Source organism: Girardinichthys multiradiatus, chromosome 12 (assembly GCF_021462225.1).
Source record: "Girardinichthys multiradiatus isolate DD_20200921_A chromosome 12, DD_fGirMul_XY1, whole genome shotgun sequence".
In the NCBI taxonomy this organism is placed as follows: domain Eukaryota; kingdom Metazoa; phylum Chordata; class Actinopteri; order Cyprinodontiformes; family Goodeidae; genus Girardinichthys; species Girardinichthys multiradiatus.
Genome location: NC_061805.1, coordinates 50,295,224 through 50,316,859, shown reverse-complemented (window position 1 = coordinate 50,316,859; position 21,636 = coordinate 50,295,224). Strand labels below are relative to the sequence as shown.

The window sequence follows — 21,636 nt, the reverse complement described above, 5'->3', positions numbered from 1 at the left end:
CCAAACACACCTCCAGGCTGTGTAAGGACTATTTGACCAAGAAGGAGAGTGATGGGGTGCTGCTCCAGATGACCTGGCCTCAACAGTCACCGGACCTGAACCCAATCAAGATGGTTTGGGGTGAGCTGGACCGCAGAGTGAAGGCAAAAGGGCCAACAAGTGCTAAGCATCTCTGGGAACTCCTTCAAGACTGTTGGAAAACCATTTCAGGTGACGACCTCTTGAAGCTCATCAACAGAATACCAAGAGTGAATGGAGCAGTAATCAAAGCAAAAGGTGGCTACTTTGAAGAACCTAGAATATAAGACATATTTTCTGTTGTTTCACACTTCTTTGTTCAGTATATAATTCCACATGTGTTAATTCATAGTTTTGATGCCTTCAGTGTGAAGCTACAATATTCATAGTCATAAAAATAAAGAAAACTCTTTGAATGAGAAGGTGTCCAAACTTTTGGTCTATACTGTATTAACCCACACAACCTCTTTGAAGTGCGCTGATGTTAGCGCTGTGTGCTGCTTTTAGCCCCTTGATGACAAAACCGTACTGCGTGCTTTAAATATTATTACATAAACAGTTGTGCATTGTTTTGCCGTTTTTTTCTTGTTTTTGCACCGCTAGTTAATTGTATCTCTGTTATCAAACTACAGAAATGGCCGGACGGGGTGGAGCAGAGCGCTCTTTGACTTGGAGGGGGGCGGGGTGTGAAGTATCTCAGTAGTATTTAAAGAAACGGCACCAAAACTAGTTGCTCTCAGATGCACCTCAGAACAGGTAAAAGCCTGAGGAGCTACAAGAACAAGGAGTTCAGACCAAAGCATTGCTGTTCCACTTTATATAGAACACAACTGGATGGTTTAAGGGTGAGTTTAAAGGGTCCCCTTTAAACTCACAGCAAAGCTGAGGCTGAGGCCCAAATGTTGGGATCATTGTCCTGTTGGAATATTCCATTTTGTCGAAGTTTTGGCATTTGTCCCCTTCAGAGGAAAGGAAAGTGGTTCAGTGTTTCAAGAACAAGTGAGAAACATCCAAGGACCAAGCCCATAATAACATAGAAACTGCTGGAACACCAGTGTCACCAGTGATCCCAGTTCAAATCCAACTGGACACAGAGGGCGTGCCAACCAAGAAAGATGCTCCTGCACCAAAACTGATTCCTTAAAGCTTGACTGAAATTTTCAGCTGCTAGCATGAAAAAACCAAATGTTTTCTGGGGTTTTACAAACAGATGAGACAAAGTTAGAGCTGTCTGGCAGCAGTGGAAAGGATCTTGGAGAAGCCAAGGGAAGATTTTCAAACCCAAACACACTCTATCAACTGTTCAAGTTCAACTTTATTTTTACAGCACATTTAAAAACATCTGCAATGTTGACCAAAGTGCTACACAGAGGAATTGAAAGCCAGTGAGTACAGTATTTTTAAACGAGACTTAAAAACATGGACATCTGGAATCTTTAAAATCACTTCTAAAATGAACAGGGAGCCAGTGAAGAGACACGAGTACCGGGAACACATGTTCCCGCCTTGCATTTTGGGTCAGAAGACAAGCTGCAGCGTTCTGGACCAACTGCAGTCCTGACTAACGCCAACATATAAAGAGTTACAATACACAAAGCATGGCTCAACTGTCCAAAGATTTAAAAGATTAAACTGAATAGTGATGGTGGTTTCATGTTCTGGGTCCAATGGTTCTGGTCTGTAATAAAACAAACAAAATAAAGATAGAGGACTACCTCGAAATACGTCTGCTTCAAACTGCTGCATGCCTGAAATGTGGTTGTTCCAACAGGACAATAATGCCAAACATACAATCAAGATGGTTGTTGAATTGACAAAATGTCCCTAATCTCAGTCCGATTAGAACATAGACTGTGCCAGAACAACTGAAGTAAGTTGGAACCAAAAAGAGCGGTTCAATATTAAGACAGAATATGAAAATGTCTCATTAAAGACCGTCTCATCTCAGATTGCCATCCCGGTGATGTCGGTCACAAACATCAAAAAGACCAAGACTGCTATCCTGGTGCCAAATGCTCTGGTGATCGCCACCAAGAATGACAGAGTGAGACATCAAGCGCAGCAGATTGTCAAAGTTTCCTTTAAAGAAATTATATTAATTAAGGCTGATGGGTGAGTAGGTTTTCCTTTTCTGTTGCCACAGTACGTGTTTGTGTCCTTCATGTCCAGAGACAACACCTACAAGTTCCTGACGTCAGTGTGTCTCGACCTAGAGGTAAGACAGAGTTATCCAAGTCCCCTGTTCCTGAGAGTGAGACAGAGAAACAGGTCCTTCAGACACACAATTATGCCAAAAATATTCACCCATCTGCCTTGACTCACATATGAACTTAAGTTACATCCTGTTTTTAATCCATAGGGTTCAATGACAGTGGTCCATAACACTGTTTTGACTGTTGGTACCTTCATTAAAAAAACTATTTTATAAGTATGTCCACATTTTCAGAAATGTATTATTATTGTTATTAAAGAAATAATGAATAGTTAATTTTTTCAAGTGAGTAGAAGTTAATTTTATTGGCATGAATCATGTCAAAAAACATTTAACTTCACATATTTCTTTAATTTAAAGAGTGCCTACAGACAATGACAATATATTATTTTTGAGTAGAGTTTTCTTGTGAAATATAGCTGCAAACCTTATCATCCTGTTAGGTTTTTACAGTATGTAAAGCTATATTTTACAGTTTTATATTTTTTAGCTACTTATTGACATAAATTAGTGACGTTTTCCAAACACATCTCAGTTTTCTTTCACAGTAAGAAAACAGGTTTTGTGGTTCCACATTTTCTGTCATGTGCAGTAAACTCAGTTTTAGGCTTAAATACTCATCTTTATGTTTGCTATATAAGTATTTCTGCCTATGGACTGTGGCTCTATACAATACACTAGAATTTGGACTGAAACAGACCTGTTTGCATGTTTCTATTTGAGATTATTTTTTTTTTTGTCTATTTCAAAGCTTTATAGGATTTAGTGACATCTAGTGGCTTGAACCGAAAACTCATGATTTACCGTTTAAACATAAATGGCAAAAAACAAGAGTAAAAGCTGTGCTAAAAACCTCATTAGGCCCGGAAGGCCTATTGTAATTGTAGGGTTTCTTATTCTTTCTTTCTTTCTTTCTTTCTTTCTTTTTTCAGTTGTGTCTTTGCGGGGCTATTTGGGGACTTTGCCATGCACCAAAACTCACGCGATTTTACCCAAAATTGTCCCCCGATGAAAATTTTCGTTCCTTAATGTCGTCATTAGTGGACGTGGCCAAACTTCTTAGCCATGCCCACAAACGTGAGATAGGCCAAACCGTGAGTCATAGAGATCTGAAATTTGGCACACAGGTAGAGCTCCTCAAACCAAGAAAAAAAGTCTCTTGGGGGTATGCCCTCAAAGGCCAATTTTTGGCCATTTTTCACTTTTACTCACCTCGAACTTTAACGAACTCCTCCTAGGGATTTTGAGCTATCAGCTTCATATTTGGTCAATATGCAGTTAAGGCATGGGGGATTAAAAGTGATCAAAATCTTGAGTTTTCGGCCATGTTTAGGGGGCGTGGCCGGGGCACGAAAATAACGTTCGCGCCCAAAGTGAAAAAATGCAATAACTTTCCCAAAGAAACGCCAAATCAAACCAAAGTTGGCATGAAGGAGGACCTTCGGGTTCCCGACGATCCTATGGGGTCATATGCTGACATCATCAAAGCCATTCCCCCTCAGAACAGGAAGTCACTATTTTTACTGGGAAAGGTCGCTATCTGGCTGTCTACACTCAGTCATCTTAAAACTGTGTCAGTTACCTGATAACTAGTGGGTATAACTTCGTTTGAAGCACAGTAACTTTTCATAAAAGGGCGTGGCCGTGGTGGCGCAGCGAAGTTGGACGTCATGCCATGGCCATACGTTTGGCTTTTATTTCCACATACATCATCTGATCTGCACCAAATTCAATGTGATTGATCCAAGTCCAGTCCCCGACATAGATCTGATGATATATTTGGTGGGCGTGGCCTAATTCGTCCACAGCGCCCCCTAGAAAATTTTTAAAAATCAGCCCCAAGCCATGCTTTGACCGAGGAATCTGAAATTTAGTACACATATGTAACTTGTCAAGACCCACACAAAAGTCTCTTGGAGCATTGGTCCAAACCCAACAGAAAGTCGGCCATCTTGGATTGAAGTTGCCATTTTGACCCCGGTTTTGCCCTTTCTAGCCCGCATATCTGAGCGAACTCCTCCTGCAGCTTTTGACTTAGAGACTTGAAAATCACTCAGTTTACTGTTAAGGGATTGGGGATTAAAAGTTATCAAAAACATTTTGATACATGAAAGCGTGTGGGCGTGGCCACGCCTATAAATATGACTTCTTGCCATAAAAGACGAAATTGATATAGCTCCTACAAGGAAAGTCACAGAGACCTGAAACTTTCTGGGATTGATCTGCCTCTAGGCCTGAACAATATTCACTGATCAGATGCTGACATCATCAAAGCCCCGCCCCCTGAGAACAGGAAGTGTCATGTTTTCCTTTAGAGAGTCAATTTTTGATGTTCTTCACCTAATCAATGTGAAAATGTCCAAAGTAACAGATAACATGATGCTCTTAGACAGTCACCAGTACTGACTGCTTTAGCTGGAGGGTGTGGCTATGATGGCGTGGCGATTCTGATGTCACGCCACGGCCATACATTTGCCTCTAAATTACACATGCATGGTCCGATTCACTCCAAACTGAATATGCTTGATCTTTGTCAGCCCCTAAACAACTCTATGGGATTACATTGGAATTTGGAACAACAGCACCCCCTAGGATATTTCAAGTGCTCTATCTCCCTCATACATCATCGGATCCACTTGAAATGTAGTATACATGATCAGGGATCAATGCTGAACATGTTGGCACAGGCAATTCATGACGTTGTTTTAGCCCCGCCCACTAACAAACAAGTGAGTGCAGCTTCCACCTGGAAGGTTCGATTTACTCCAAAGTTTGAATAATTCTCGCCAGACCAAATCTCTGCACAACCGAAGATAATATGACATGTTGCTCACAGTGCCACCTAGTGGCGACGTGTTGAAGTGAAGCAGTGTCATTGTCTGTGGCGTGTAGGAGGCAATGCCAGGCTCCCGCGGTCCCTCCATAGGCCGAGTTGCACTGAGGTGCGAGGGCCTTCAAGGCTGCTTGCAGCTTTAATATTAGGATCGTTTCTGTAGGATTAATGTAGAAAAATGAAATGCCACAAGGTCGAAAGGTTGATGACCTCTGGCTTTTACGCTTTAATGTACTGAGGACATGATTTGTATTTTGTATTTTAAATCAATTGCTGCTCACAGCTTTACATCCAGAATAAAACTAAAATAAACTAAAACACACACAAGAAAATTTTAAAACACAGTAGAAATAAATAAAAGCATAATAAAATCTATTGAAGATACATAAACAACACATAAAATGCTTTTATTAAAAGCCAATTTGTATAAATAAGTCTTAATCTCAGACCTAAAAAGTACCAGATTTACAATAGAGTGTTAATTGGGGGATGCTTGTTCCAGATCCTGGGAGCAGGGATCACCCCATGGTTTGTACCTTGACCTTTGAACTCCTAAAGAACATTATCTAAAAATGAAGCACATTTTCTGTTGCATTTCTACGAAGGTGGCACTGTTGTTTTTATTAGGTAACTGTAGTACCATAAGTTTAGTTTTTCTAAAATGCATCAATCAGAGCAAACAAAAGCAAATATTAGAGTCCACAGATGAGAAAGTCAGCATTCAAAATTGATCAGTAAATACTAAAAAATAAAATTCAGTATGTTGCACCTGTGATTTGATATAAAAAGCCATGAAGTCTCTCACCTTGTTGCTTTACATTTTTTATTTATGTATTTTAACATCTTCTTTAAATTAACTTCTAAAAATGTTCAAGAGTCAGATCTCAATCAGAATATCTGCAGGCTTGACCTCCCAAACCTGCAGCTTCTGGTTGTGTGTTGTGTTGATGTGAACAGGAGAGGAGTCCATGCAGCAGCCCTCTTCCTTCCTCGGCTGAACACAGCTTCAGAGGTCAAAGGTCGTTGCTGTCGCCTCGCTTTCCTAGGGTGGGTTCATGGTCACAAAGGACACAAGATCACTTTACAACTTGGTCTGTGAAGGTCACAGAGGGAATCATTAGACTGTTTCGTTGTTAGTGTTTAGATGTTTGCGTGCCATCTCCTCTCTCAAGCCTGCATCATTACAGTTTGATAGATAACTAGAGATGACACCAGTTATCCATCTAGATCATCTCAGCCAGAGGGGTTAACCAGTTCTCCACGGGCACGGCTCATAAGACTGCAGCTTTAAAAGCAGGACGATTGAAGTGGTTAATTATTAGCTAACTGCACAAATCTATCATGAACTTGTTAGGGAATCTCCAAACCTCTAACCATCTAACAGCTCTGTACAAATGTCTCCATTTAAAAAGACTATTTTAGTTACTTTTCAGACTTTGTGACACTATTGGCCTTGGTTTATTATTACCTTGACAGGAAAAAGAGAAGAGGGGAAGACATGCAGGAAATGACCCGGATTTAGGAATTGAACTTTGTTAAGGACTATCTCATCTAAATATGGTGCCTCAGTTCCAACTACTGGGCCATGTGGGCCCCCAGTTTACTTTTGGTCAGAACTGTCAGAATGGAGATGTGAAGGATGGCATCTTTAGCAGTGTTATTTTTCTGCAGAGTACTTTTGGTGACCTGGATGGAGCCATGAGGCAGAGAAGGCAGGAGATGGAGGAAAACAGCAGCTCTGACTCACAGGCCCCAGACTACGACAAGATAACTGGTATCACCATCCATCTAATTTGTTATATTGAGTTCAAGTGGATTTTTTTCCACCATATTAACTAATGTTAACAATGTAGATGCAGACTGTAATGCTTTGAAAATAAAGCATGGATAACATACAGTAGATATCAATTGCAAGATGTGGGGGTCCTGAGCTTAGCTGGGAACATCAAATGTTTGATGTGGAAAATAAAAAATAATAAATGTTAAATACATAAATGATACAAACAGACCAAAAAGGCATTATATTCCAGAGGAATAACAGTGGGCCCAGGATGCAGCCCTGAGGTACACCACAAGAGATACAAGCTGCAGAAAAGCACATCCCCATGCTGAAAGTTGACTTTTGTTTTCAGCTTATAAGTAAAACCTGCCAAATTGTTTTCTCGCAGACTTGCCCATTCCTCATTTCCTGGACGCGCTGAAACAAAAAGGGAACACATCTTCTCCAGAGCAGCAGCACAAAGTGAAGAAGCAGCATCTGAACCAGCAGAGTTCTAACAACAAGCAGCATACCTCAAACCATTCCAGTGAGTTTTGCTGACGTTTTGAAGGGTCTTTGCAGAACTAGAAAAAAATAGGTGATCATTCCAGGGTTTTAGTGGCCACATAAGTAAAGAATTCAAAAAGGTGGACCGTAGAGTGTGTTCCAACTATAGGGGAGTCACACTCTTAACCTCTAGTCGGGGGTTCTAGAGGGGAGGGTCCGTCGGATAGTTGAGCCTTGGATTCAGGAACAGCAGTGTGGTTTTCGTCCTGGCCATGAACCACTGGACCAGCTCTTCACCCTCAGCAGGGTCCTGGAGGGTGCATGGGAGTTCGCCCAACCAGTCTACATGTGCTTTCTCGGGGAGTCCTATTGGGGGTACTCCGGGAGTATGGGGTACCAGGCCCTTTGATACGGGCTGTTAGGTCCCCGTATGACCGGTATTAGAGTTTGGTCCGCATTGCCGGCAGTAAGTCGGACTCGTTTCCGGTGAGTGTTGGACTCTGCCAAGGTTGCCTTTTGTCACAGATTCTGTTCATAAATTTTATGGACAGAATTTCTAGGCGCAGCCAAGGTGTTGAGGGGATCCGTTTTGGTGGCCGTAGGATTGCATCTCTGCTTTTTGTGGATAATGTGGTCTTATTGGCTTCATCGGCCCGTGATCTACACCTCTCACTGGAGCAGTTCACAGCCAAGTGTGAAGCAGCCGGGATGAGAATCAGTGCCTCCAAGTCCGAGGCCATGGTCTTGAGCTGGAAAAGGGTAGAGTGCCTTCTCCGGGTTGGGGGGGAGGTCCTGCCTAAAGTGGAGGAGTTCAAGTATCTTGGGGTCTTGTTCATGAAAGAGCGAAAAATGGAGCAGGAGATCAATAGATGGATTGATGCTGTGTCAGCAGTGATGCGGACGCTGTACTGGTCTGTCGTGGTGAAGAGAGAGCTGAGTCAAAAAGCGAAACTCTCGATTTACCGGTCGATCTACGTTCCTCCACTCATCTATGGTCATGAGCTTTGGGTCATGACCGAAAGAACGAGATCACGGATACAAGCGGCCGAAATGAGTTTCCTCCACAGGGTGTCTGGGCTCTCCCTTGGAGATAGGGTGTGGACCAAATTTCAGATTTTTCAATATTGATTTTGACCAAGATACACGTACAGTATGTTGACTGAGAAAACAAGGTTCAGTAAAGCTTTGTGTGTTTTTTGTGGCCAACAGAGTCCTAAGTGGTAAAATAATGTTTTTTTATTTGTTTCTAGGCTCAGAGGTGGTGATCGACAGCAGAGTCATGAAATCAGTTCCTCTCAACACTCTGCTGATTATCTACATGTTTCTGTAAGATTCTTTCAATAATTATTTTATCCAAATTATTTACCACACTGGTAGAATATTCTGCAGCACACTTATTAATATTCAGCACATTTCCATTTATTTGAATTGACTCCTTTTACAGTTTTAAAATAAAAGCAAAAACATTTTAAAATATAGCAAAAAATGCGGCTCAAATGGAAATGGTGTGCTATGACTTCTGGTGGCTGAACATTTGACAAACGTTGCCAAAGTTTGCAACAAACCATTAAAAAATGACCCAGAAGTGAGAAAACTCAGCTGTTTATTTCCTGTCTGCCGCTATGAGGAACATGCAGATCCATCACTAGACACAGATACTGGAGCCACACCACAGAAGGTTTTTAAAAGCACCAGTAACTGAGAAATGAGATATTTGATCATTTTGCTGATCAAATTTACAAATCTGGATGAGTAAAGATGAAGAACGTCTGGTTGTCATAAACCAGCACGAGGAACAGGAAGGTTGACGTGATTCAACTCCACACCTTATCCTCATCTGTTTGTATCATTCTGTTAGAGTCCGTTACATTTTCACACATGAGCCGGGCGCCTGTTTTCACAAACTGCTACAAAAAAATTATGCCGTAGCCCATTGACATAAATGTTCAAATCTAGACAGTATCTGTCTGTGTGATAGTTTTAGACAGGCCGGCTGTGTTTTCCTGAAGGGCTGCAGTCCCCTGGGTTTTTAGGTTCCTCAAACATACTCACATTAAAATCTCACGGCTGGTACCGCTTAAAACATTCTGAGTTTGCTAAAATTAACAGCCATGTTTTACTTTGTGTAGGCCACTGACACGTTTTTTACCCAACCAGATATAAGGTGGTTGTGTGTTTCACTGACAACATCCAGTAGTTCTCCATGTTGATGTTGGAAATGTTCTGCAGCCTAAGCTCTCCTAATTGAAATATTTGGTCTCTGGTCTCTGGCATCTGGTGTGGGTCAAGTCAGATTAAATGCTTTGGCATTCTGATAACTGTTTTTACATAATCATTGTTATATGTGGGTATTCTGATTGCAGAATGTTCAGCGTACAGTGTGATGATGAGACAAGTTTGGACCCTGTGAAATATTAAGGAACATGTACTACTTTTAAGGCTAGGCTTAAAATTTACCTTTTTGATAAAGCTTATAGTTAGAGTGGCTTAGTTTATCCTGAGCTATCTTCCTTATTTTTTTACCTCCGCCTTCCTCCCTCCCTGTTGGTTGGAGTAAGGGGGAGTCAGGTTTAACCTAAACCGGCTCAGTTATGGTTGAGGTGCAAACACACCCTCCATTTCTGCTACCTGTATGACCCCTTCTCTTTTCCAATAGTTATAATCAATCTGAAAGAGAGAGGTATCCCAATCCTTGTGGTTTTTAGTATAACAATGACCATCACTGGGCTCTAGATGGACAAACTTTATCAGTTTATTATTTTACTTAGTACCCCTACACGTGGCCCGTTCTGGGGTGGCTGGGCTCTGGCACTCGGTGGTTTGGTCTGGCCTCCCCGGCGGTCCCGCGCCGTGGGTGCCTTGAGACAGCATTGTTGTAAATAAGTGCTATATAAATAAATAAACAGAAACTATCTCTGTAGTTATGCTGCTATAGGCTTAGGCTGCTGGAGGACATAATGACCACTTTCACCCTCTTCGCTTCATTCTCACACTACTACTGAGGTTTTACTGTAACTAACTATGTTCTCTCTTTCAGACTCTATCCTTGAAAACTGGCTCAGAGTTTATCTGTTCTTTCTTTCTAGGTGAAACAACTAAAGAAGCTACATCCATTAACATTTACTTTTCCTTCCCATAGAAAGTACTCCTGGATCAGTGCTTCTTTGTTCTCTTTGTGTCTCTGCTCTGTTCTCTCTAACCTCCAGTCGGTCGTGGCAGATGGCCGTTCACACTGAGTCTGGTTCTGGTTCTGCTGGAGGTTTCTTCCTGTTAAAAGGGAGTTTTTCCTCTCCACTGTCGCTACATGCATGCTCAGCATGAGGGATTGCTGCAAAGTCAACACCAGTGACTGTCCACTGTCTCTACATGCTCATCCAGGAGGAGGGAATGCTGCAAGTCACTGACTGGATGCAATCTGCTGGGTTTCCTTAGATAGAAAAACTTTTTATCCAATTTGAACAAATAACTAACTTTGACTGCACTGTTCAATGGTTAGGATTTTTGTGAAGTGCCTTGAGTCGACATGTGTTGTGAATTGGTGCTATATAAATAAACCCAATTGAATTGAAAAACTGAATGTAGGTTCAATCAGCCTTCATGCTGACAGTTTGATCTCCACATGAACAGTTTATACATAAAACATGCTTATTTTTATCTACTGTACTGCAGACCCAAACTCTAGTTCTCTCCCTCTGAATAAAAACAATGTGGACATTTCATCATATGAATGCCTCTAGAATGTTCTGACACTCATGGGTTAAATGGTTGGTCTTTTATCTGACTTTTCACACAGCAGCTGTCTGTTTGATGCCTGTTTTTGGTTGATGAAAACAATGAGGCTGCAGGCTTCCCCTCCCCAGGTTTTCTCAGAAATCTTTATTAGCACGTTATTTTTTTATCTCGGGTTCTTCCATCATCGGATAAGTCCCAGCGTCCGAACAGGGCACACAGAATTAATCTGATGTATGTTGGATTTTGAGGCAGCAGATGCACTGATGTCCTTCTGAGGAAATGTTCTACTTCATTTTGCCTTCACCATCTCTGTTCTCCTCAGCGTGTGCGTCCTGGTCTTGTCCTCCTGTTATCTGGCCTTCAGGATAAATTCACTGGAACAGAGACTAACGATGCTCGGCTCGGTAACCGACTTCACGCATCACGAGTGAGTTTCAGCCACAAGAATCGGAGCACATTATTCCAGAGTATTCCAGAGAAACTTAAATGTGTGGAAAAGACAGTGGATGTGTTTTGATGTGTTTAGGGTTTAGATGAAATCTGTTATTCTGAAGTAAGGAGCATGAGTTCTGATTTATACATTAAGAAAAGTCCTGAATCTGACGGATAACTTAATTTAAATCTTTAACTGTGGATATTTGCTGATGCTTTTTATTTTTTTCGGAGGATTCCCATGTCCTGTGGTGTGTTTGTGTGTTTTTCTTCCTAGAAGCAGCTTTCTTTCTCAGAGTGCTGATGTGAACACAGAGTTCTTCTCAGAACTGCTGACCATCAACCTGCTGAAACTGGAGAAGGTTGGTCTGCCTCTTTGATCCCATTAATACCCATTATCATTAAAACCCCTTGATGATTAACAAGTTTCGACTCTAAACTTAGAACATCTTTGGGGTTATATTAAGGAAGTCAGCGGATCATGCCTAGTCACTGGAAATTACAGATCTAGTGGTTCTCTTGCAGATTTTCTGTGGCTTTTTTTCTTTGAAACAATCCACAAAATTCTGTTATTCTCTGCAAACATTTTTGTTTGGCCAACTCACAAACCTAACTTAACAGAGGCCTGTGTTTGCATGTGGAGATAGTGATTAAACATTTATAGTCAGTGATCTGATCAGAGAAGTGTGGCTCTGTAAGAAGATCTCGATCCTCATCCATCAGTGTGAACTTCAGAGTAACATTAACATTTCAGGCTAAAACACCTACAGCTGATAAATATTTAAAGTGTATAATTTACATCACTTCTTTTTTTATTAATTCCTGATTTAGTAAAAAAAAAAAAACAATGGTTTTACTTATATAAAAATGTAATCCCTTTATACATTTCTGTGCTCCTAGCATCCTGCAAGACAAATTTGTTGAGAAGAAATCAAACCAACTGTTGTTTCAGGTGCAGAAGAACCTGCAGAGGCTGCTGGAAGAAGCTGTATGAATGTACTGGGAACCAGTAAAGGGAAATGCTGCTTACGGCATTGTAAATACACTGCTGATATTTAATTTATTCTATGCAGGTACAGATACAAACTATTATCTGCATGTCATGTTTAAACCAGTAATCCCCAGTAATGAAAAGGAACAGACCTTCCAGCTACCAACACCTTCTCCTGAATGAAATATCCACTTTCTTTCAAGTTGTCCAAATAGTGACGCTTGCTTTTAAAAACTTATTTTCACCAGAAAAAACAAACAGTGAAGTCATCGTCTACCTCTACCTCTAAGAGGAAAAATATTTGCCTCTTATAAATGGAAAAAAGCTTTCAGAACCAACCTGGCTCAATGTGAAATATTAACTGGCTTTGACTTTGACCTTCATTTGATTTGATTTTTGATTGAATCAGAGGTGGATCGTTGTCTTGGAGAACGTCAAGATGTTTTTAGTAAATATGAGTTGGGCCTTTGTGGCTTTGTTTTGGGTGAGCAGTGGTTCAGACCTTGGACCTCCCCCATGGAGGCCATTTTTGCCCAGTCTCTGGCCCTGTCCCAATACCCACACTACACCTTATGTCCCTCTATGACATGTTTACTTTGTGCATGTAAGGGTTGAAGTGCGCAGGTTACAAGCGTGCAAAATTGGAGAATTGGGACAGTAGGGGTTACGTCATCGACTTGCACCTCTGCACCGTAACTGCAACATCAAAAAGGGCGGGAACCAGCGCTGTTTTCACAGTCTTGCTGCTAAAAAAACTATTTAAAACTGCAACAAGCAATTGTTTTGGAGAAGAAAGTGCAGGAAGCAAAGGAGGTTTATACACCAGACTCTCGCCGTGCCGGTGTTTGTTTGAAAGGTAACTTCAGTGTTATACTGACTGCCCAGACTCACTCTGAACCCAGTGGTATCTTACAATGTTGAGCCTGGAAAACCAGTAAAAAAATATATTTGTCGGCTTGCTGTCTAACGTTTACGCAGTTCTTATTATTCTGATTTGATGGTTGGTTACGTTGACGGTTGTGATTGGTTTTTGCTCAGAACGTCATCTGCAGCAGTGAATTGCGGGTAATATACTTCAGCGAAGTCCGCTCAGATGCGGGCTTCGCCGAAGTGTGGATTGTGGGCACAAAGGGGGCGGGGCTAAGGACCACTCTGGAGAATTGGGACACACTACGCACTCGAACCCATCAACGGGAACGTGCAATTCAGGGACACAAGGGTGGAAGTGCGAGTATTGGGACAGGGCCTCTCTTTCTTGAGTCTCTCTTCAAACACATTTCTGTAGCCAGGTTTGTGCTGCATTGTGGGATTTGGTAAACAAAATAAACCAAACTATCCAAAACCTACAGGAAACTTTCAGAAGTAGATTTAAGAATCTCACTTCCTATCAGTTCTCGACCGGAGAAGGGTGGCTTGTCCTCTTCAAGTTGGAGGGGAGTTCCTGCCTCAAGTGAAGAAGTTCAAGTATCTCGGGGTCTTGTTCACGAGTGAGGGGAGAATGGGGCGGGAGATTGACAGACAGATCGGTGCGGCTGCCGCAGTAATGGGGACGTTGTGCCGGTTCGCTGTGGTGATGAGCCAAAAAGCGAAGCTCTCGATTTACGGTCTACGTTTCTATCCTCACCTATGGTCATGAACTTTGGGTCATGACCAAAAGAACGAGAACCCGGATAAAAGCTGCTGAAATTAGTTTACTCTGTAGAGTGGCCGGGCACTCCCTTAGAGATAGGGTGAGGAGCTCAGCCATCCAGGAGGAGCTCTGAGTAGAGCTGCTGCTCCTTCACATCGAGAGAAGCCAGTTGAGGTGGCTCGGGCATCTATACCGGATGCCTCCTGGACGCCTTCCTCGGGAGGTGTTCTAGGCATTTTCCACCGGGAGGAGGCCCAGGGGACGGCCCAGGACATGCTGGAGGGACTCAGCTGGCCTGGGAACGCCTTGGGCTCCCCTTGGAGGAGCTGGAGGAGGTGTCTGGGGAGAGGGACGTCTGGGTGTCTCTGCTGAGTCTGCTGCCCCCGCGACCCGGTCCTGGATAAAGTAGAAGATGACGTCGACTTCCTATCAGTTAATTGGATGCTCGTTCATCTCCTGGTACAGATATTAACTATTGGAGTAAAACTTGCATAAACACTTTTAGAATGACTCAAAATGCCAACCTTCAGCTGATACAACACAAAATCCATCATAGAATGAACTACACAGGAAAAAGGATTATTCAAATGGGTTTCTGACTCACTAACACATGTCCAAACTGCATGGGCCATTTATCTGAAGACTATCTACATGTTCTCTGGCACTGTTCACCTGTCTATGGCTTCTGGCTAAAAGTATGTGAAGACCTTTCTACATGCCTAGAGTAGACAGTTCCAATATGCCTCTCACTTTGCCTTCTTGTTGACATCACAAAAGTAAATTTAGAAACAAATAGATGCAACATCCTTCATGTAGTTTTAACCATTGCAAAAAAAAAAAGACAATATTTAAAGTGCCTGTGACACGCTTTTTCCATCCAATTCAAAAATTGAAAGAAAACATCTTTATATTGAAGGAATTGGGCAGTAATTGGCATGATATTAGGATTAAAAACATGACAAAAGACAATTGTAACACGAAATAAGCATATTTCAATGTTACATTTTGGAAGTCCAAAGTTGCCCAGAAATGACGTCTAGGGGGAGTCTTCGGTCATTCGTTGTGTGAGCGTCAATTATAAACTGTTCAGGTAGAACCCAAGTTGCGTTAAAAAGAGCGTTAATATGTTGAGACGGCGCATTGCTGGTGGTGGCAGCAACACTACGACAGCAGACGTTAGTCTGCACTACTTTCCTGAAGCGAAGAGGATCAGAGCTGCCTGGATCAGAGCTGGAAAACCGAGGAGTGACAGATGGGCTGGTCCCACCAGGCGCATACGATATATTTAAATACCTGTCTTTCTAAAGATTCTAATATAAAAGAAAAATGAAACACCAGGTAGTGTCATCCCATGTGTCGCTGCTGCTGCTCCATGCTGCTCACTTCGCCTCCGGTTGTTTCACTCAGTGCCATATTTACTGTAACCCTGGATTTACACTGTATCTCCTCCGGTCCTGTCCGCTGCGAAGCCCAGAGGAGCTCCAAGGACCATATACAGATCGCTCAATAAAAGCTGGTAATAAATGCGGTAGCAAGTCCCAAACAAGTAATTCTCTGGAAGTTAAACCAGTTAAACTGCTTCATTTTTCATTTTATGAATCCAGATATTTTCATATGTTTTGTTCCCTGAGCTCATTTTGTTGCTCAATTTGGTGCATTTAATGTTTAATTGTTTGGTTTATAATACCTTAGTTAACCCAGTAACTGATCTAATATTAACAACTGCTAATACATACACATGTATATATAAATACACTGCTCAAAAAATAAAGGGAACACTCAAATAACACATTCTAGATCTGAATGAATGACATATTCTCATTGAATACTTTGTTCTGTACAAAGTTGAATCTGCTGACAACAAAATCACACAAAAATCATCAATGGAAATTAAATTTATTAACCAATGGAGGCCTGGATTTGGAGTCACACACAAAATTAAAGTGTAAAAACACACTAGAGGCTGATCCAACTTTGATGTAATGTCCTTAAAACAAGTCAAAATGAGGCTCAGTATTGTGTGTGACCTCCCTACAACGCCTGGAGATGCTCCTGATGAGACGGTGGATGGTCTCCTGAGGGATCTCCTCCCAGACCTGGACTAAAGCATCTGCCAACTCCTGGACAGTCTGTGGTGCAACGTGACGTTGGTGGATGGAGCGAGACATGATGTCCCAAATGTTCTCAATCGGATTCAGGTCTGGGGAACGGGCGGGCCAGTCCATAGCTTCAATGTCTTCATCTTGCAGGAACTGCTGACACACTCCAGCCACATGAGGTCTAGCATTGTCCTGCATTAGGAGGAACCCAGGGCCAACCACACCAGCATATGGTCTCACAAAGGGTCTGAGGATCTCATCTTGGTACCTAATGGCAGTCAGGCTACCTCTGGCGAGCACATGGAGGGCCGTGCTGCCCTCCAAAGAAATGCCACCCTACACCATTACTGACCCACTGCCAAACCAGTCATGCTGAAGGATGTTGCAGGCAGCAGATCGCTCTCCACGGTGTCTCCAGACTCTGTCACGTCTGTCACATGTGCTCAGTGTGAACCTGCTTTCATCTGTGAAGACCACAGGGCGCCAGTGGCGAATTTGCCAATCCTGATGTTCTCTGGCAAATGCCAAGCATCCTGCACGGTGTTGGGCTGTGAACACAACCCCCATTTGTGGACGTCGGGCCCTCATCCCATCCTCATGGAGTCGGTTTCTAGTCGTTTGTGCAGACACATGCACATTTGTGGCCTGCTGGAGGTCATTCGGCAGGGCTCTGACAGTGCTCCTCCTGTTCCTCCTTGCACAAAGGCGGAGGTAGCGGTCCTGCTGCTGGGTTGTTGCCCTCCTACGGTCTCCTCCACGTCTCCTGGTGTACTGGCCTGTCTCCTGGTAGCGCCTCCAGGTTCTGGACACTACGCTGACAGACACAGCAAACCTTCTTGCCACAGCTCACATTGATGTGCCATCCTGGATGAGTTGCATTACCTGAGCCACTTGTGTGGGTTGTAGAGTCCGTCTCATGCTACCAGGAGTGTGAAAGCACCACCAACATTCAAAAGCGACCAAAACATCAGCCAGAAAGTATCGGTACTGAGAAGTGGTCTGTGGTCCCCACCTGCAGAACCACTCCTTTATTGAGTGTCTTGCTAATCACCAAAGATTTCCTCCTGTTGTCTTTTCCATTTGAACAACAATATGTGAAATTGATTGTCAATCAGTGTTGCTTCCTAAGTGGACAGTTTGATTTCACAGAAGTTTGATTTACTTGGAGTTATATTGTGTTGTTTAAGTGTTCCCTTTATTTTTTTTGAGCAGTGTATATATATTTATTTATTTATATAGCAAGATCTAGACTGTCTTTAATGACTTATTTTGAAAATCTGGATGTTGTGCTGGTTCTGTTTCTTGCTGGTGCCGAATGATTCATGCATATTGACTCTGGCCGTGCTCCGATAGCAACAATAGACTCAGGTGAAATTAGATGGTGGTCCGCAGGCCACAGCACTGGTGCTCTGCCATCTGATGACTTTCTTCTCCTGACTCTGCTGCGTCTCTTTCTGATAGTGTCTGAAATATATCTAAAGAAACATCAGATTCCTCGCTGCTGTCTGTGTTCCTGCCATTGTAGCAGCAGTCAGTTTACCTGCAGGAGTTCCTCGGTGACATTATAAATTAGTGTAACAAAATCACAAAGGAGTAGTCTGGAAATGCCTTTTTGGTTAGATTTATGACCATATATCTCAACAACCGTTAATTTCAGTGGCATGAATTTACTTTTTTAAATATTGTATCAATGTTTCCTTTCCATAAATGTAATTGGATCAATTTGATATCAAAAGCACTTCAAGAACTGAAAGAATAAAAGGATTTTGAATAGAATGCATTTAAAAAAATATGCTAATTAACTTTGTTTCTATGGAGAGAGTGTCTGCTTGTAAAACCCAACAGAATAACTTCAAAGTGGTTTAGTCTCCAATAATTGAAAACATTACCTAGTGGTGTAGTGGGCATTGCCACCTTGGCATTGGGGGCCAGGAGGAATGGGGATGCTGGTGCCGGGGTGGTGCTGTCCCTAGGCAGACTGGGAATTTAGATGTTTCCCTGGAGTGGCGGAGGGTCTGGTGTGGAAATGCCGGTGGAGAGGTGGGGTTCAGGTGTGAAAACCCCCTGATAGCTGTAAAAACTTTAGCTGTCATGTTCTTGAAATTATCTAGATTATGGTGTTACTTTTTAAGTTGTTTTAGCCTACTTCATGTCGCCCTACAGGTCCTATTTGAGGGATTTTTTCATTTAGCAGAATGCCTGGGTGTAGTTATCTTTGATATTAAAATCAGTTTGATAATCTAATATATTTTAGTCAGACCAAAGGCAAAAGCAGAAGAAATCTGAAAGGCGTAAATACTTCCTCACAGCATTGTACATATCCTGTTGATTTTTGGTTGGCAGGTTGTTGATTATCTCCTCTGGCAGCAATTTAACAGTTTAATGGTTGCTGGAAATCAGTCCTTGACTGGACTGAATCGCTTTTTTACAGATGACAGTTTTTAATTACTAATGACATTTCAAATAGCCAAATTACAACATTTTTAGGTCCTTATTGTTCTTTTTTCAGCTTTATTTTTATGTTTTTTTTAATTAACCTTTTCCATGTTTTACTCTAACATGTTAAAGCCAGATTTATCCTGAGTTTATTTCAAACCATTTGGAAACTTGAAACTTGTATAAATATGTATATCACTGTATTTGAGAGCTTATTTGGTAAGATTGAATGTTACATACTGGGACATTTAAGATTAAATGTAAATGTATGCAGACAATGTGACTCTGGGATCATTTAATGCATTAAACCATTACAGAGACAGAACTGTAGTGATTTAATAAATCTATTGACAAATAAAAGTAGTGGTCTATTTTTGAAATAAAGGCTTATTTTGAGTTATAATTTTGAATCTTTTCTCGCGTGTTTTAAACCGCTGTGGTTTATCCGATGGTAATTGTATTTCACATCTCTCACATTACAGGAGTGATTGTTCTCCTACTGAGGCTTGGATTAGTTTTATTCAAATAAAATACTTCAATCTAAACCATTTATCATCATGTTTTTGTCGTAAGGATCCAAACCTGATTCTGATCTATTTAAGAGGTCTAAGTGGAAGATTATCCAGGCTTTCTGAAGGTCTTTGTTTTTTTTAATCTAATGTTGTGGTTTGATGCAGGACAACTTTAAGTAAATTTGAACCGATTGTCCTTGTATCTACATCACAGGTTGTTTTTTTGTTAACCCAGTATGAGGCCCTCAAACACATGCTCCGTGGGTACATTTTAATTTTAATTACCTGATAAACATGTTAAAAACATCTTCAGGTGGGCTGGTGACAAACTGTTGATTAAAGGAAGAAATTGCTGATGTTTCTTGATAGATTTGATTATTTCTGTCAGATTTATAATTTACAGAAGACATTTATTCTGCCTTTGATCTAAGAAAATGATCAAAAACAAGAAAGAGAAGAGAGAAAGCGGCCAACGAGAAGCTCTTTACCACAAAGTGCTATTAGAAGAAGCAGTTCAGCTAAATGATTGCCAGGAGGTCTTCAGGTAGAGTTATGAGAATTTCCTAAACTAAGGATATGGCTGTTGATCCTCGGCTGTTTGAGTAGGGTTTTCCTGGAGGTTGCGCGTCTTTCCAGGGTCGGTCCTAATACCTCCTGACCTCACTGCCTCTCGGAGACTGGCTGATAGTGTCTGTGCAGCAAATATAGCTGGAGAATCTTTAACCTCATGTGATTCTCAGAACAAAACATTATTTTTAAACCTGGGTTCACTTTCTTTCTCCTTACATTAAATCAACAAACATTGAAACATTAATTACCAACAAAAAAAACAAATCTGAAACCTGAACTTTTATGGAGGTAAATTTGTCTCAATATCATTCAATCAAACAAAACAGTAATCTCAATCAAAAAAATAAATTGTGGTCAAAACTTTTGGAATATTCAATAAAAAAAAAACTAATCTCACACTCTGCATATCTAAAGCTACAGTGTTGGAAAGCATGCAGAAGGAGGTCCAAATGACCAGAAACCTTCAGGAAAGATGGAAAGTTGATGGAAGCACAAGTTATTCCTGAATTCCAGTATCATCCTCTGCATTTTCAGTTCATCCCATTACAGATGCTGGTTTTCCCACTTTGAGAATGGGAAATGCTCTTTTTCAGTCGTCCAGGGCAAGTGTGCACTTATCTGTCCACAAAAGACATGTCCTCTGTCTTTCTGGCCATTTCAGGTGAGTTCTTGTTCAGAGAACCCGTCCAGGTTTCTGTGCAGACCTCATAGATGGTTTCCTTCTTGACTCATGCAGAAGCGGCTTACATTTCTGGTTGCAGCAACCCACTGTGCTAAAGACAATGGTTTTCCAAGGATCTCCGGAGTCCATGTGGATATACTGATCATAGTACATGCAGGGCTACCTGAGGGTTCAAAGGTCCTCCAGCAATGCTTTCCAGCTTTGTTCTCGATGTACAAATTCCCTGAATCCTTCTCAAAATAGGCTGGGATGCAAACATGGAACAATAGACTCCTGACAAATTTCCTCTAAATTTATTGCTAAACCTTGACCTCTGCACTGATTGGAGAATCTTCCAGAACTCCTTCATTTTGCATATGCTGAAACCTTTTTCCTTTATCAGCTCCAATCTTTCTAAATGCAATGCTGGCATTAAATTCATTTTAAATATATTTTGAAAGGATAATTATAAATTATCTGAACTTCTGCTCGAACTGCAGGGCTTGCAGCGTCGCTTCAGTGAGGAGACATCAACTGTACAGAAGAAAACTGCGGTTAAGTGAGCCGACAGTCAGAAATACGCGGTGACGTCAGCCGACACCGGCTCTCTCTTAAAGATTAGCTCCGCCCATACAAGGTGCTTTACGGTAATGGAGCAGAAAGGACCCGATCCTGGCAACAGTTGAGAAAATGGGAGGAAAACAGAAAAGCAACCTACAGAACATTTATATTAATTATATTTTTATAACTTTCACATTCATGTTTTATGTAAAAGAATAAATATTTAATATTTTACTGTACAGTTTTGGAGAAATATCTTGTCAAAATACCTCAAAATGCTCAACAATTATTTGCATTTGTCCCACTTTCAGGAATTTATATAGATGACCCTCTAATATAATCTGAAGAGATTGTGTTGTCGCCTCTCATGGTTTTGGAGAAATAAATTCCTGAAAGTGGGACAAACTGACCTGTCGGATAAGAGTAAGAGAATTGAAAAGGACTGTTGAGCTCCTGAAATCTGGTAGTTTGATCTGGTAAAATGATTTGGTAACACGGGGAGAAAGATTCCTCTGAAAAACTGGAATATCCTTAATTCATAAACAAATAATAAAAAATGTCATTCAAATGGAGATGATGGAACAAAATGGGTAACAAACAGTAATGCTGGTCAGAGAAGAGACTGAAGGTATAAAAACTTCCAGCTTTCAGTTCCACTTTCAAACACCAGATGTCGCTGCGTG

General features: G+C 41.4%; 1 protein-coding gene across 1 annotated transcript in view; it reads left to right on the top strand.

Annotated features, from left to right (window-relative positions):
* LOC124878326 (GRAM domain-containing protein 2B) overlaps positions 1-13,194 on the top strand; it is a 19,264-nt gene extending 6,070 nt beyond the window's left edge. Inside the window, exons 6-14 of the mRNA XM_047382210.1 lie at positions 1,967-2,062; positions 2,162-2,233; positions 6,021-6,110; positions 6,735-6,837; positions 7,232-7,369; positions 8,580-8,655; positions 11,384-11,488; positions 11,771-11,855; positions 12,446-13,194. Coding sequence (XP_047238166.1) covers positions 1,967-2,062; positions 2,162-2,233; positions 6,021-6,110; positions 6,735-6,837; positions 7,232-7,369; positions 8,580-8,655; positions 11,384-11,488; positions 11,771-11,855; positions 12,446-12,487 — 807 coding nt within the window. The 3' untranslated portion in view covers positions 12,488-13,194. The remainder of the gene's footprint in view (positions 1-1,966; positions 2,063-2,161; positions 2,234-6,020; positions 6,111-6,734; positions 6,838-7,231; positions 7,370-8,579; positions 8,656-11,383; positions 11,489-11,770; positions 11,856-12,445) is intronic.
* Positions 13,195-21,636: the final 8,442 nt, after the last annotated feature.